The sequence below is a fragment of the Octopus sinensis genome, linkage group LG20 (genome assembly GCF_006345805.1).
Source record: "Octopus sinensis linkage group LG20, ASM634580v1, whole genome shotgun sequence".
Classification (NCBI taxonomy): domain Eukaryota; kingdom Metazoa; phylum Mollusca; class Cephalopoda; order Octopoda; family Octopodidae; genus Octopus; species Octopus sinensis.
In genome coordinates, this window is record NC_043016.1 from 9,805,099 (window position 1) to 9,823,326 (window position 18,228).

The 18,228-nt window shown below is 37.1% G+C and overlaps 1 protein-coding gene across 2 annotated transcripts in view; it reads left to right on the plus strand.

Annotated features, from left to right (window-relative positions):
- Positions 1 to 1,840: 1,840 nt before the first annotated feature.
- The window catches only part of LOC115222694 (switch-associated protein 70), a 160,462-nt gene continuing 144,074 nt past the window's right edge, over positions 1,841 to 18,228 (plus strand). The window contains exon 1 of one of the 2 annotated variants that reach the window (XM_029793016.2): positions 1,841 to 2,217. In XM_029793016.2, coding sequence (XP_029648876.1) covers positions 2,116 to 2,217 — 102 coding nt within the window. In that variant the 5' untranslated portion in view covers positions 1,841 to 2,115. The remainder of the gene's footprint in view (positions 2,218 to 18,228) is intronic. The other variant, XM_029793014.2, reaches the window with a different exon arrangement.

Sequence of the window (18,228 nt, forward strand, 5' to 3'; positions counted from 1 at the left end):
CAACATCAACTATGTTACTCTTTACTCTTTTACTTGTTTCAATCATTTGATTGCAGCCATGCTGGAGCACCGCCTTCAGTCGAGCAAATCGATGTAATCAAGAAGAGAAAGAAAAAGAAAAAAAAAGAAGCGAATAAACGGTGACCCCCACCCAATAAATAATAACCCTGCATGTCCTGTAAATCGACCCCAGGACTTATTCTTTGTAAGCCTAGTACTTATTCTATCGGACTCTTTTGCCGAACTGCTAAGTTACGGGGACGTAAACACACCAGCATCGGTTGTCAAGTGATGTTGGATGGGACAAACACAGACACACAAACATATACACACACACATATATACGACAGGCTTCTTTCAGTTTCCGTCTACCAAATCCACTCACAAGGATTTGGTTGGCCCGAGGCTATAGTAGAAGACACTTGCCCAAGGTATTTTTAACTCTAAAGATGATGCAAAAGTACAAAATAATGATGTAATACTCACAATGTAAAAAAAAGGTAAAAAAAAAAAAAAAAAAAGAAATTACTCATTTTGCCCCGCTTCCTAATTCTTCCCCACTCTCCTATCTTCGAACGAGTTTTTGTATATGTGTTTTGTTCCCCGCCACCGCTTGACAACCGGTGTTGGTGTGTTTACGTCCTCGTAACATTAGCTGTTCGACAAAAGATATCGATAGAATAAGTACCAGGCTTACAAAAAAAAAAAAAAAGAACAGGGGTCGATTCATTCCACAAAAAATTCTTCAAGGTGGTGCTGCAGCATGGTCGCAGTCTAATGACTGAAACAAGCACAAAAAAAAAAAAAAAACGAAATATAAAAGACACACGATCACGCAATGTCAATACGACCTGTCGTCACCTTTTCGTTTTTGTTTTTGTTTCTTTCTCGTTGTTTAATATGACAGACATTGTTACTATCCACCCGGATATCAGTCCAATGAAAAAAAAACAAATTAAAGTGGCCGCGGGGTAAGAAGCTTGCTTCTCAACCACATGGTTCCGGGGGTTCCGGGTTCAGTCCCACAGTGTGGCACCTTGGGTCTTCTACTATAGCCTCGGGCCGACCAAAGCCTTGTGAGTGGACGGAAACTGAAAGGAGTCCGTCGTGTGTGTGTGTGTGTGTGTGTGTGTATGTATGAATGTATACATTTATGAGTGCGTGTTTGTGTGTGTTTGTGTCCCCACCAACTTCGCTTGACAACCAATGCTGGTGTGTTTACGTACCCGTAACTTAGCAGTTCGGCAAAAGAGATCCGACAGAATAAGCACCAGGCTTACAAAGAATAAGTCCAGAGGTCGATTTGTTCGGCTAAAAGGTAGTGCTCCAGTGTGGTCGCAGTCAAATGACTGAAACAAATAAAAGAATATATATATACATATATATAAACATACATGTTTACACACAAATCTCTCTCTCGCTCTATCTGTCTGTCTGACAGTCTGTCCAGCTGGTTGCGTGCGTGTGTGTGTGTGTGTGTGTGTTTGTGTGTGCGTGCGTGTGTGTGTGTGTGTACATACATACATGCATGTGTGTACGTGTGTTACTAAATAGATATTCAACAAGTGACTGTATATATACACAGATATATGAACACACAATTAATGTGTGTGTGCGTATGTATATGTCTGTGTGTATACATGTTTTTCTGTGTATTTAACGTAAAACAAAACATAACAAAGAATAATTGAAAAAAAAACCCAGAAAAAAAAACAAATGAAAAGTATGCAAAATAAAATTAAAAAAAGTGTACAACATACCGTAAATGGAAACTATTTTATGGGGTTTTTTTTATCACTAAAATATTTTCTTGTATATGAAAACTCATTTACATACACGAACAAACAAACGGGCGCGCAAACATACATACACACACACACACTCACTTGACGATTTCCGCCCACTGCTCACTTTTTTGTTCAATACGGCCAACATTCAAACACGAGAAAGTCACAAAGTTTGTTCTCTTACAACCAAAGTTTTAATTAACTTTTTCGATAGCCCTCCTTCCTTCACCATATCAAAGACCCCCACACATATATATATATATATGTGTGTGTTTATATTTTTTAAAAATTAAATATAAAAGCCTTATTATAAATGTGTAATTTGTGAATGCAAGAACTGAAGATGGAAGAACTAGAAAAAGCGATTTGGCATGCATTCATATTTCTAGCAGATAAACAGTCTGGTCTTACACAAAAGTCTAAACTTAAGGTGAGTTTTAAACCCCATTAAATTTTACTTATATATGAACTTATATATATATATATGTATGTAAATATACACGTATTTTCCAGTTGTTTGTTGAAAATGACAGTTTTACATCCCGTCTATAAACTTGTTTTGTATTTGAAATGTATCTATCTACATAAATATATATGTATACCTGTACCTTCAATTGCTAATTCATTACAAAAAAAAAGTGGTTGCCACTTGTTAGCATGTACAATTACAGTTAAGAATTAAATACAAGTAACATATCAAATGTATATATATATATATGTCTTGAACTTTCATTGCATATATTGTTTTGTAATTGTAAATGAATAAAACCTGTGAACAAGCGAACATTTATATGTACTTTCAAGAATGCACTCACAAACAGGAAAAAATATATTAATTTTTCCCTTCATATCGCTCATATTCTTTAACTATTATATTGTTTTCCATATTTCGGTTCTCGGTTTTACTTCTGAACCGCTGTTGATTTATAATGCATGTATTTGTTTCTATATACAAGTAATTTACGCATAGTTTTCTTTTTTCTTAATCTTTAGAATGAAAAGAATGTGTTTATTTATTTGTTTTTAAGGAAAATCTCTTACACTGTTTTACAGTAGAAACTGATTTTTCTCTTTCAATTCCACCCTGCGCCCGAACTAGATAAATAAATGAACACCAGCTATTGACTAAATTTAATTTAATTAAACCGACTGTGATCATTATTCAGCAAACTATTTCCCTTTTACTTGAAACGAAAAAAGGAAAAAAAAAACCCTATATTTTGTTAGTTTCATACATTTAAAAAAAAAACGAGCACCTGTCAAGTACCGCAGACCAATATTTCTCTTTAATTGCACATCCTACATGTAATTGGGAATTATATGGAGAAAAGAAGTGTTTGGAAACTTAACTAAACTTTTCTTATTGTAAAAGTTGCTTATAAATGAAATGAAATGGTGTGTGTGTGTGTGGGAACGTAGTTATTTACTTCCAACTATGTTCACGACTTGCCTTGTATAGTGTGACAATGATAGTAATGTTATCGTCGTTAAGTTTTTACTATTGATATTTTGTTATTCCTTTAGTTTAGGTTTATTTATTTATCTTTCTTTTACTGTCTGACGATTTGTAGTGACTTCATTTGTTGTTTTGTTGGAGCCGCTTTTGTATAATTTAGATAGACTGGTAATTTATAACTATTGTCGTTACTATGTGATATTTCTTTAGCTTAGAGTGTTAATGAACTTAGGTCAGGCTTTATCGAACGTATGCATACCTATCAAAAGCAATTCCAAACATGACCGGCTAGACTTTTTTTCCCTTTATTCCTTAGATATAGCATATATAGGACTACATTGTCTGTATTTTGTTTTTATTTTTAAAGACAGTGTAGTTTGTATTAGCTTTGGCTGCTGTGTCTAGCAAGTTGTGACCGTATAGGAGTTCATTTTTAGTTATTTGTTTTCCGTTGACACCGACACCGACAGTCAATTTCTATTTTTCTTAGCTCTATCGTTTTTTAACTTAAACATTCTTATGGACACAGGCGTGGCTTTATGCGTAACAAACTTGCTTGCCAACCATCTGGTCCCATGTTCAGTCCCACTTCTACGACATTTTGGACAAGTGACTTCTTCTATATCTCGGTCCGACCAAGCCTTGTGAGTGAATCTCGTTGACGGAAACTAGAAGAAGCCTCTGTGTGTGTGTGTGTCTTTATCCACATAATCGCTTGACAATCGGTGTATTGGTTTATCTATTCGTAACTTAGCGGTTCGGGAAAAGGAGGCTATACTTCGGTATTGATCTCCAGAGTGTAGGTATGGGTACACGACATCATTCACCTTCTTTCTCAGCTGAGCCTCTATTTATGTCACGAAGGAAAGCTGTGTGGGTGAATGATGTCGTGTAGTAATAGTGAAGGAATGCCAGTGAATTAACAAAAGAAACAAGATTTTGAAAATAATTACTGAGGTTGATTTGTTCGGCTAAAATCCTTTTAAGGCTATGCTCCAGCATGGTCGCAGTCCAATGACAAACAAGTAAAAGACAAGACAAAAACTTCTATAATTTTTGCGAGTTGTACACAATTTTATTTTCGTTAGGAACCCAAAACATCTTTATAAGTTTTGCAAATTGCTTCGAAAATTGGGTATGGATTGGCAAAATAATTTGAAATCTAAGATTGTAAGATTTTACTGTTTCTAAGAATTTGTTTCTCTCTATATATTTAACCCTTTTGTTACCATATTTCTGTTGAGATGCTCTGTGTTTCTTTCAATTACTTTAAATATATAACGAACAATTTAGTAAAATAACTTAGTTATCATTAAGCTAGTATCAGGAATATAAATTGTGACAAAGGTTTGGTGGAAGGTTTTAATTTAAAACTTGTGAAAACCTGACATTTGTACTCAGAACCAGAGCCGGTTTCAGCCGGGTTGGTAACGAGGAACAATTTTAGCATCGCTGTGAATTAAGTGGTTTACACTATAGAATTTTTATCTCTCTTTCTAGGGTGGATGGTGAATCCACACTCTGGGTCTCAACCGGGGTCCATGTTAGATTTTGGTGAAGAGGGTGGGGGGTCCATGTAGCAAAATAGTAAATTGGGGATTCACAATATTTTAAGGGTCACTGAAAAAATTTTGCTTTAGATGTAATTTGTATAACGATACATAACAATAAGAACGGGCATTGATTGTATATTTCAAAGTGTACTTGTTTATATATGCATATATATTTTGTTTCAGTCATTAGATTGCGGCCATACTGGAGCACCGCCTAGAATTTTTGTACTTATTTAAGCCTGGTACTTATTCTATCAGTGTCTTGCCGAACTGCTAAGTTACGGGAGCGTAAACACAACACCGGTTGTCAAGCGGTAACGAGGATACACACGTGTGTATGTGTGTGTTCTACCACTGCTCGACAACCGGTTTGGGTTTGCTAAGGCGGCGAGCTGGCTGAATCGTTAGAACGCCGGGCGAAATGCTTTGCGGTATTTCGTCTGCCGTTACGTTGTGAGTTCAAATTCCGCCGAGGTCGACTTTGCCTTTCATCCTTTCGGGGTCGATAAATAAAGTACCAGTTACGCACTGGGGTCGATGCAATCGACTTAATACCTATGTCTGTCCTTGTTTGTCCCCTCTATGTTTAGCCCCTTGTGGGTAATAAAGAAATAGGTTTGGGTTTGCTACGTGGTCCGGCAAAAGAACCGACAGAATAAGTGATGGACTTAAAAAAGAAAACTAATTAAGTGCTGAGGTCGATTCATTTGACTAAAACGCTTGAAGGCCGGTGCTCTAGCGTGGCCGTAGTCTGATTGAAACAAATAAAAGAATTGTATATACGGATAAACAAATTAGATATATTAAATATCCGTATAATTGCCTCAGTCATTCTTTGCCCGCCGAATTGATCCCTCGTAAAGACATCGGAACCGAAGTTTGAATCATTTGAGGGCTTCTATACTCTGAATTTCTGAATCTCATCTGCGGACTGTGGCAGAAACGTTAGCACGCCGGGCGAAATGCGTAGCCGTATTTCGTCTGCCGTTACGTTCTGGGTTCAAATTCCGCCGAGGTCGACTTTGCCTTTCATCCTTTCGAGGTCGATAAATTAAGTACCAGTTACGCACTGGGGTCGATGTAATCGATTTAATCCGTTTGTCTGTCCTTGTTTGTTCTCTCTATGTTTAGCCCCTTGTGGGTAGTAAAGAAATATATATATATATATTTAATAATTTTGGACTAAAGGGTAGAGCACTGTCACAGTTTGGGGTTGGTTACCTGGTCTCATCCGCAGTCAGTATATTTCCGTTGGATTCTACTTCAGGAATTCCGCAGTGTTAGTTGAGATAATAATAATTTCTTAAGTAACCAGAAAATGGATTTGGTATTAACCTGTTTGTACAACGGTCGCTTCGACCCACCCTGCTACTGTCCCTTATGGGTGGGGAGACCTCTTTCAATCTGTGTTGCATCCATTTTGTAACACACGACCGTTGTACAAAATAAAGATTAAATGCCAAATCCATCTTCTGGTTACTTAAATTATAAAGACGCAATCAGATTTAAATCTCGACATCGTTCCTTGAAACTCCTAGAAACAGCAGCAGCCGACTCAAATTATAAGAGTGTAAGATATACATTTGGAATAATTTTATCGCTGTGTAAAATAGAAATAAGGTAGTTTACAGTACGATATGCGAGATTCAAATCCGTCGGCGTCTTCGGTACTTTTTTTTTATTTTTAAATGTATACTAGCAGTATCGCCCGGCGTTGCTCGGGTTTGTAAGGGAAATAACTATATAAGCATTTTTAGAGAGTTATAGCCAAAAAATAGCAAAAAAATGCATTAAAATGGAAAAAAATGATGGTAAATTTTTTTTTAAAATCGTTGACTCATCGTAGACATTTTTAGAGAGTTACTTCCCTTATATAATAGCGAAAAAAATGCATTAAAATGGAAAAAAATGATGGTAAATTATTTTTAAAATCGTAGACTCATCGTAGACGCGCGCTAATACCCAGAAGGGCTCGATATGAATCACGACTATAAGATACCCGGTTTTGGTTAAACTGCACCGCAAAATGTGGGAGTAGCTAGGAATCTAAATCGTAGGAGACAGACAGCACACAACCTCTCTTTTATATATAAAGATGTATATATTTTCCTTTCTTGCTTCGACTGACGTATCTGCTGTATCTCCTATTAGTCGGATTTCAATTGTTCTAATTCCTTAGAAAAACAATTTCTTTTTTATTTATTGCTGTGTTAATGTGAAAACCGCATTAGAAAGACCGCTCCTTGAACATTGTTCTTATTTTCTTTTGGTTCAATGTTAAGATCGTTGACTTGAGAGGTGGTGGGGAAAAGAAAAGGACGTCATAGCTCTGCACTCCTCGTTTTTCTTTTTACGTTGTCTTAGGGTCGATTCTTCATTGTCTCTTGAGGTCAATAAGTTGTAATAATCGTTTCCTTATTAGCCACAAGGGCCGGACACAAAACAAAATAGGGACAATACAATACAAAACGAGACACTTGAGGTTAACCACGAATCGAGTAAACACTAAAATAACAATGACAACAATACAGTCAAGCAATAAAAAAAATTCCCCCAACCGAGGAATTCCACGCATCCTTGTTACCCCGACTACCAGGTGCACCTCGGCAGGCGCCCCCTCTCTTCAACTCCTCCGGTTTATAAGCGAATGTTTAGAGTAGACGATAGGTGAACCGCGATGTGGCGAAGGATTACTGTGCACTTGCTTCTTTGACTCTCTTTTACTTGTTTCAGTCATTTGACTGTGGCCATGCTGGAGCACCGCCTTTAGTCGAGCAAATCGACCCCAGGACTTATTCTTTGTAAGCCTAGTACTTATTCTATCGGTCTCTTTTTGCCGAACCGCTAAGTTACGGGTACGTAAATACACCAGCATCGGTTGTCAAGCGATGTGGGGGGAGGGGTCAAACATAGACATATATATATATACGACGGGCTTCTTTCAGTTTCCGTCTACTAAATCCACTCACAAGGATTTGGTCGGCCCGATGCTATAGTAGAACACACACACACACACACACACACACCACATATATATATATATTTATATATATATACGACGGGCTTCTTTCAGTTTCCGTCTACCAAATCCACTCGCAAGGCTTTGGTCGGCCCGATGCTATAGTAGAAGACACTTACCCAAAAATGCCACGCAGTGGGACTGAACCCGGAACAATGTGGTTGGTAGTAAGCAAGCTACTTTACTACACAGCCCTCATTTTTCTTTGTAAGTTGAAACTTGAAAATGTCGAAGACATTGACCTAGGAGGACACAATGTACCAATGACATTATTGTCAAACTTCTCTACACTTAAATTAATTGGCCTTGTATTTTCAATATGCATTGTTTAATTACGTAGTCCATACACTTCACCCACTGTCTTGTCTGTTTTTTTAAGTAGGGGAATTGGAAGCGTCAACAGATCATTGTGATCAGCGGAAATCCTGAGTATAGTCCAAAGATTCCTCCTAGCCCAGTGAGGTATCGAACCTTCTGATACCCACAAATCTTTACTCAAAAAACGTAATGAGTTCACTCTTTCTTAGAGCTAACATATATAGTATAAATCTTAATTGTTCTTAAACACACATACAGTGTGTGTGTGTGTATGTAACGGCAGATTAATATATATATATATATAAAATTTATATATATATATATATATATATTTACCAACCACATGGTTCCGGGTTCAGTCTCACTGCGTGGCACCTTGGACAAGTGTCTTCTACTATAGCCTCGGGCCGACCAAAGCCTTGTGGGTGGATTGGTAGACGGAAACTGAAAGAAGCCCGTCGTATATATGTATATATATATATATGTGTGTGTGTTTGTGTGTCTGTGTTTGTCCCCCTAGCATTGCTTGACAACCGATGCTGGTGTGTTTACGTCCCCGTCACTTAGCGGTTCGGCAAAAGAAACCGATAGAATAAGTACTGGGCTTACAAAAGAATAAGTTCCGGGGTCGAGTTGCTCGATCAAAGGCGGTGCTCCAGCATGGTCGCAGTCAAATGACTGAAACAAGTAAAAGAGTATATATATATATATATATAATCTATATATATGTATACACGCGCGCGAGCGCGTGTGTTCGTGCAAGTGTTAAATTAAGCAGAAAAACCGCGAGAGTTCCAGATAGACAGGTGCTTGTTAAGAGACACAGCGTGGCAAGTCGTCTGCGTCAGTCATTTGTTTATTTTAAATTAATAGAATGTTTGTTCTCTCTTACTCCCCCCCCGCCCACCTCTCTCTCCATTGTGCGGATCATTTAATTATACTGCCGTATTTCGCCTAGTTCTGGAGAACAGGTATGAACTTTTAAAGAAAGGTTAACTTAGATAGATAGATGGATGGATGGATAGATAGATTGTCGTTGTTCCCGAGTAAAAAGATGTTTAATCGCTCGCTTCGGCATTCTGAGCCCGTACAATGTAAAAGGGCTTAAGGAGAAGATGCCAGAGGACAACGTTTTTGCTCACAAAATACATATATAGGGTAAGGTCACAAACATGTAATATAGCTTGTTGAAAAACTTAGATTAACAGATTTTTCTATGAAGTTAGAAAACAAATATTCCCCCCATAATAGGATCTTTAACTTACAATTATTGGACTGCGACTAATCTCTCTCTCTCACTCAGACACACACACACACATACACGAGGTTATTTCAGTTTCTGCGTACAAAATCCACTCCTAAGGCTTTGGTCGATCCGGGGTTGTTGTAGAAAGATGCCACACTATGAGACTAAATCCAGAACCATGTTGGGGGAGCAAACTTAAAATATATATAAAAGAAAAACCATATGCCAGGGTGATTACTCTAAAAAAATTCCTGGTTATCCTAAATTTTTCTTGTAAAATAAAGGTGATACTGATAGTGAATTTGGTTTTTAAGCCTGAACAGGTGACAACAGTAGACGTTTCTGTTTTAAGCTTTCTCTGCGAATATTCTATTCAGTTGGCTAGACTTAGATTATCCTTGTGTGTATTTTTTATCTACTTCAGTCATTAGACTGCGGCCATTCTGGGGCATCGCTTCGAAGAACTTTTTTAGTCGAATGAATCGACCCCAGTACTTATTTTTTGTTTTTAAGCCTGATACTTAATTTATTGGGGTCTTTTATCGAGCCGCTAAGTTATAGGAACGTAAACAAACCAACACCAGTTGTCAAGAGGTGATGGCACTGACACACACGACTGGCTTTCAGTTCCATCTACCAAATCCACTCCCAAGGCTTTGGTCTACTCGAAGCTATAGAAGATACTTGTCCAAAGTACTATATATATATATATATATATATATATATATATATATATATATATATATATATATATATTATTTAAAAGCAGCAGATGTATCACAAAAACTGTTACTCAGTTTCACAGTTTTTGTGATATTTCTGCTTTTAAATAAAGCATATTACTCTACCTCTGGTATTTGAGTACTCTTTTTTCTACCGTGTTTCACATTTATGTGCTTACTCCGGTATATATATATATATATATATTATATATATATATATATATATATATATATATATATATACATACACACACACCTTGGGCAAGTATCTTCTATAGCTTCGGCCCGACCAAAGCCTTGTGAGTGGATAATCGCGTTTTATTCACTGGACTGCAAGCATGCTGTGGCACCATTTTGAAGGGTTTAATTAATCAAATCCTTTGGAGCTGGACAGAGATTAACAATATATAAAGAAAAAAAAAAACTCCAAATTTGATCCACACCCCCCCTTGCCACCCAGCAAAAAAGGGTGCGCGTGCGCAACAATCTCTACAGCTCACTGAAAATGAACGGCTGAAACAAGTGAATCAGTATGTTTTACATACCTGTTATATACATCGGTCTTGTTTTTTTTTTTTGTTTTTTTTCGCTTTAAATGTAAACTATTTTCATAGAGGCAAACACGATATTGTTAATCTCCGTGTTTTTCCACGTAGATTTCGAAAATTAAAAAAAAAATTTTTAATGGTGGGTGGGTGGGTGGGGAAGGAATATAAAATTTTAGATTCATGATTTTTTTTTTTTTTTTTTTTTGCATATTCGGAATTTCCGTCATCGAAAACTTAGGAATCCGCTGAGAAAAAAAAAAAAATTCTGAAAGCTCCGTTTTTTGGGGGGTGGGGGTGACTGTCGTCCAGGTTCACCCACTCTTTTAAAGTTTAACTATTCTGTTGATCGCTTTTTGTCGGATCGCTAGCTTAAGGGGACGTAAACAAACACTCATACATGCATAAATATAAATATCTTATTTCTTTATTGCCCACAAGGGGCTAAACACAGAGGGGACAAACAAGGACAGACAAACGGATTAAGTCGATTACATCGACTCCAGTGCGTAACTGGTACTTAATTTATCGACCCCAAAAGGATGAAAGGCAAAGTCGACCTCGGTGGAATTTGAACTCACAGAACGTAACGGCAGGCGAAATACGGCTACGCATTTCGCCCGGCATGCTAACGTTTCTGCCAGCTCGCTGCCTTATATAATATATATCTATCACGCACATAGACTGTACTTGAAATTAGTAATCGAAGGTAACCCCTATTGTTCATTCACATGGTAGCTGGACCCGCTAGATATAACAACCAATAAAAATCGCGTTGGATAAATCTGTCTCAAATACACAACGTGTAACGTGTGTGTGTATATGAAATAGTCACAGTTGGATTGCAATACCTATTTCTTTATTACCCACAAGAGGCTAAACATAGAGGGGACAAACAAGGACAGACATAGGTATTAAGTCGATTATATCGACCTCAGTGCGTAACTGGTACTTAATTTATCGACCCCGAAAGGATGAAAGGCAAAGTCGACCTCGGCGGAATTTGAACTCACAACGTAACGCAGACGAAATACCCCGTTCATCATATGTATGGCTTTATCGTGGCTTACATAAATTGACAACCACGAACTATGAAGTTAATTCGAATGACCACATTGGCAATACTCACTAGCGTAGCTAGTTGTGCGTCACGAGGGGCGGCCCCTTCCATTTGCCGCTCCCGTCTGCAGCAGACCCCAAAAGTGTCGCCCCTGTAACAATGCTGCCCGAGGCAGACCGCCCCGTTCCAGCTACGCTCATGGCAGTACTTCGCTGACTTGAGAGAGGAAAAAAAAAAAAGTACACGTGACACCTTTGTAGGTCATCAATGTTACTAGCTGTCTGGCTAGTTTGTTGGTGTTCAGTTTGAATGTCTGCCGGGTAAAATATCTAAGGAAACTGTAAGGAGACGACAATACTACAGGGAGTTTAGCTATTTTTGGCGAAGTATTTCATTTCTGAAATGAAGAGCAGAAATTTCAATTTTTTGTTTGTTTGTTTGCTTGCGGGGTTTTGTACATCATCCTTTAAAAAAAATATTTATGCGTATTCATTCCACTTAAGCTATATCCATTAGCTCATTTTATGTAGTTTAAATACCAAAATCAGTTCTTGTATGACACTGTAGGAATGTGGAAAGCAAGAGAGACTGTTTGTTGGTTTGAATCTAAATCCAGAGGGAATAGTTAAGAATCCAGGTCGTTTCCTTTTGTTTCAGAACAACCTGTTTTGTTCACTGTTGGAAAGGACCACTCATTGTCTCATCATGTGAAAGTGGTGAGACACAAGATCTAACAACGATAATAATAATAATATACAATACATAACAACGATAATAATAATAATAATATACAATACCTAACAACGATAATAATAATAATATACAAGACCTAACAACGATAATAATAATAATATACAAGACCTAACAACGATAATGATGATAATACACAAGACCTAACAACGATAATGATGATAATACACAAGACCTAACAACGATAATGATGATAATACACAAGACCTAACAACGGTAATAATAATAATACACAAGACCTAACAACGGTAATAATAATACACAAGACCTAACAACGGTAATAATAATACACAAGACCTAACAACGGTAATAATAATAATACACAAGACCTAACAACGGTAATAATAATACACAAGACCTAACAACGATAATGATAATACACAAGACCTAACAACGATAATAATAATAATAATAATGCACAAGACCTAACAACGATAATGATGATAATACACAAGACCTAACAACGATAATAATAATAATAATAATAATAATACACAAGACCTAACAACGATAATGATGATAATACACAAGACCTAACAACGATGATAATGATGATAATACACAAGACCTAACAACGATAATGATGATAATACACAAGACCTAACAACGATAATAATAATAATAATAATGCACAAGACCTAACAACGATAATGATGATAATACACGACCTAACAACGATAATAATAATAATAATGCACAAGACCTAACAACGATAATAATATACAAGACCTAACAACGATAATAATATACAAGACCTAACAACGATAATGATAATAATACACAAGACCTAACAACGATAATGATAATAATACACAAGACCTAACAACGATAATGATAATAATACACAAGACCTAACAACGGTAATAATAATACACAAGACCTAACAACGATAATAATATACAAGACCTAACAACGATAATAATGATAATACACAAGACCCAACAACGATAATAATAATACACAAGACCTAACAACGATAATAATACACACGACCTAACAACGATAATAATGATAATACACAAGACCTAACAACGATAATAATGATAATACACAAGACCTAACAACGATAATAATGATAATACACAAGACCCAACAACGATAATAATAATACACAAGACCCAACAACGATAATAATAATACACAAGACCCAACAACGATAATAATAATACACAAGACCTAACAACGATAATAATACACACGACCTAACAACGATAATAATAATACACAAGACCTAACAACGATAATAATACACAAGACCTAACAACGATAATAATAATAATACACAAGACCTAACAACGATAATAATGATAATACACAAGACCCAACAACGATAATAATAATACACAAGACCCAACAACGATAATAATATACAAGACCTAACAACGATAATAATAATACACAAGACCTAACAACGATAATAATATACAAGACCTAACAACGATAATAATGATAATACACAAGACCCAACAACGATAATAATAATACCCAAGACCTAACAACGATAATAATATACAAGACCTAACAACGATAATGATAATACACAAGACCTAACAACGATAATAATAATAATACACAAGACCTAACAACGATAATAATAATAATAATAATCCTTTATACTAATAGGTACAAAGCTTGAAATTTGGGGGAAGACGGGACTAGGCATTTACATCGACTTCAGTACTTGACTGGTACTTATTTTATTAAGCTCGATAGGATTAAAGGCAAAATCGACCCGGCGAATTTAAATCCCGAAAGTAAAGACGGGTGAAAGCCGCTAACAATAATAATAATAATAATACCAATTCTTTTTACCATAGGCACAAAGAGCGAAATTGTGCGGGTGGGAGCTAGTCAATTACATCGACTGCGAAAGGATGAAAGGCAAAGTCAATTACGGCAAGATTCAAAATTTTGGCACAAGGCCAGCAATTTAAAGAGAGAGCGTGCGAAAGTCGGTTACAGCGATCTCAGTTTCTAAATGGGACTTATATTATCCATCCCAAACATATGAAAGGTAGTCGACCTCTGCGGTATTTGAACTCATGACGTAAAGAACCGGAAGAAATGCTGCTAAGCATTTTTTTTTCCGGTGCGACCGTTTCTGCCGGCTCGTCGTCAGCGCAGAAAAGTCCTGGACTATGACAGACAAACTGGTTAGAATTCGATGTAAAGTAGTAATTGGATTTCGCCGACCGCCCAACGGAACTGACACTAAAGTGGAGTGTTATATACTCAAGTATCGCTGAAGTTTTGGTGGTTGTTGTTCCTTTTGGTGTAATTAACTTGTGAGAAAATTATATAATGGTTTTAATTATACGTTCCTATTAGATCGATTCGAAGTACTAGTCTAGTAGATTAGTTTAGCGCTAATTGAGCTACGATGTAAGGCGTCCCGTCGGTGACTATCTCGTTTACATAGTCCAATGTAGCTTTCTTTTTGTAAAAACGTACAGTATGATTTGAAGGAGATTCGGCTGTTGTTTCTATGCGAAGCTCTAGATGTCTACTGCTCTTCAAAGATTTGTCGTTTCAAAGCATCTATATTCATATAGGTTACCATTTGAAGGTTCTTCCTAAGCCATTCTTACGGTAATAGTCTTAGTATCAAAGTGTCACGCAGCTAAAAGAGTGCAAATCATTCTGCTTGCGTTAAACGATTTGCCTGAACAGATACAAATAAGGTTTTGGATTGTTAAAGCGTGCGAGGACGTTAGTTCATACATACGGTAGACATTTCGTTGATATAAATAAAGCAATGTTTTCAACCGTACACCACTTCGATTAAAAAAAAAGTAAAAGTGCTCCTCCACGAACGGGTAAAGTGTGTGTATAGGCGCGGGCATGGATTTATCGTAAGGCGGCGAGCTGGCTGAATCGTTAGAACGCCGGTCGAAATGCGTAGCCGTGTTTCGTCTGCCGTTACATTCTGGGTTCAAATTCCGCTGGTTGACTTTGCCTTTCATCCTTTCGGGGTCGATAAATTAAGTACCAGTTACGCACTGGGGTCGATATAATCGACTTAATCCGTTTGTTTGTCCCCTCTGTGTTTAGCCCCTTGTGGGTAGTAAAGAAATAGGATGTATCGTAATTTATCCCCAACATGATACTCAAATCGATTGTAAGCCCAACAGGGCTTTGAGTTCAGTCCCACTGCATGACATCTTGGGCAAGTCTCTTAACATAGTCCCGGTTTAATCAATGACTTGAGAGTGACTGAGACAAGATCGAAAAGAGTTTCTTTTATTTAAAACTTTATTGTAAGTTTTCACTTATTACCTACGTAACCACCATGGGAAATAGTAATCTAGGAAAGAAATACGATTTAAGTTTACTCATTTACTAGCAGTATCGCCCGATTTGTTTCGACCCTTTAGAATAGGAATTTTTGAAAAGTAAAAATTTTGCATTATGTAGCTTGTTATTCTCTTTAAGTGAATATTTTTCTGGTTGAAATACACCCAAAAATGGCGACACAGTAGTAAAAAAAAAATCGTAAAAAATAGGGATTTTCATAGAAAAAAAAGCACATTTTTTATGTAAATAATTTTTGGTGTTAACATGGTCCGATTTGAATTTTTTCTTCTACGGAAGGAAGAGCAAGCCTTCTTCTGTCATACTCTCAATTTTGGTCAACTTGCACCACAGTGTCTCGGAGGAGATAGTGTTAATTGAAAGCTACCAAACCTGCCATAACAGACAACTTCAGCTTTATATATATAGATTTAGCCATTGCACCAACCAACTCACCCAGAAACTGTCTGGTTCTCGTACAAAACTATTTTAAAATATTCATAGTTTAATTAAACCTTTCGTCATATTTTTCATTAATTTTTATTTCAAAATTAATTGAAATAGTTGGTGTCAATTTCATTAGGAATATGATCCCCAAAGGTTTAAACGTGAACCGGAAGAACCAACAGATTTAGGACAAATTAAACAAGTTACAGCTTAGAGCCTTCCTGTCCGTAGGGGCTTCGAAATAATTAGACTGTATAAGTTTTCGTATTTTGTGATATGTTAAGATGTTAATTTTTTAACAAGGGACCTTCAAGCTTTGTGGAATTTAGGGCCTCACCAAATCTAAATTCGACACTTCCGTGGAACAGAATTGAATTGGGCGTGACTGTGTGGTTGGGAAACTTGCTTTTCAACCATGTAGTTTTTGGTTCGCTCCACTACTACCCTGAGCCAATCAAAATTTTGTGTGTAGATTTGGTAGGTGTTTGCGGGGAATAGGGGGGGGGCTCATGTTTGTCCCTCACCACCGCTTGAGAATTGGTGTTGACTTGTTTACATCCCCTTAAATTAGTATGTCCTCGTAATTTAGTTTGGTTAAACCAGTGCTTTTCAAACTTTTTGCTGGAGCGGAACCCCAAGGAAACATTCCACTGGCTCGAGGAACCCCTGTGCAATAATTTAATTGTCTTATGCACACATATCTGCACAGGAGAATTAAAAATTACTGCCGATTTTAGCAGTTTTGTAACTTCTTGCGGAACCCCTGGACTGTACTGGCGGAATCCTGGTTGAAAACCACTGGGTTAAACAGACCGATATTATCAGTACCAGACTTTAAAAAAAAAAGGTTCTGGAATCGATTTGTTCGGCTGAATCTTTCAAAGCAGTACCTCCACATGGCTGTGGTCCAGTGACTGAAACATGCAAAAACAGTAAGGTCAGGGAATATAGGTGATCGAAGTGTGTGTATGTGCTCGTGCGTGCGTAATTCTCGTTTATCGCCTCTTGTATCGACGAAGCAGTGAGCTCCATTGTGGATTATAACTCGAAAGCGAAAAGAATTTCTTACATCGTGACAAGGGCACGTATTTATTGGGAAACAAGATAGTCAATTAAATCGATGTATTCTACGTAGGCTGTAGATAATGAATCGCTCTGCGAGAACTGTATTTTAAAAAACGATTCTCATTATGTAGAAAAGACGTAGACGTGTGTGATGTATATATTTACGCACACACACACTCGACTGAGAATACTGGCAGATAAAGCTTTCAGATGTATCTAGGAACTGTCTCTGGCGAGTGGGTCTCCCAGATGCTGCTTTAACATCGATTCCAGTGCTTGGCTGGCTGGTGCTGTATTTTATCGACCCCGAAAGGATGACCGGCAAACTTGACCCCTGCCTCTATTTTGTCTGACGTGCTAACTCTTCTGCCAGCTAGCTGCATTTCACTGTTGTTACTTTCTGAAATTATCGTTTCAGGTTTTCTCTGGAAATTAGAGCCAGCAATTAACTTTTAATTATTTATCTATTAAGTCGGTGAGCTGACAATCGTTTGCATGCCAGACAAATTGCTTGGCAGCATTTCGTCCGTTTTTTTTACGTCCTGATTTCAAATTCCGCCGAAATCGATAAAATAAGTACCAGTCAAATTACTGAGCTTGATATAATCGCCTTTACCCACTCCTCGCTCAAAAACTGCTACCCTTGTGCCAAAAATTTAAACCATTATTTATTAAACACTAGCAGTATCGCCCGGCGTTGCTCAGGTTTGTAAGGGAAATAACTATAAAGCATTTTTAGAGTTATAGCCAAAAAATAGCAAAAAAATGATGGTAATTTTTTTTTGAGTTAAAAAAGGTCGAGTTGCGTCCCCTAGACAGTCTGTGGTTTGTGTTTCTGATTCTCGACCCCATGTCGAATTTATCGATTTTTTTCAGAACTGGGGGAACTTTTCAAAATTTTCGCTGCGTTAGTTTTGAATTATGACATTGGGCTATGTGTGTGTCAAGTTTCATCAGAATTGGTTGAAA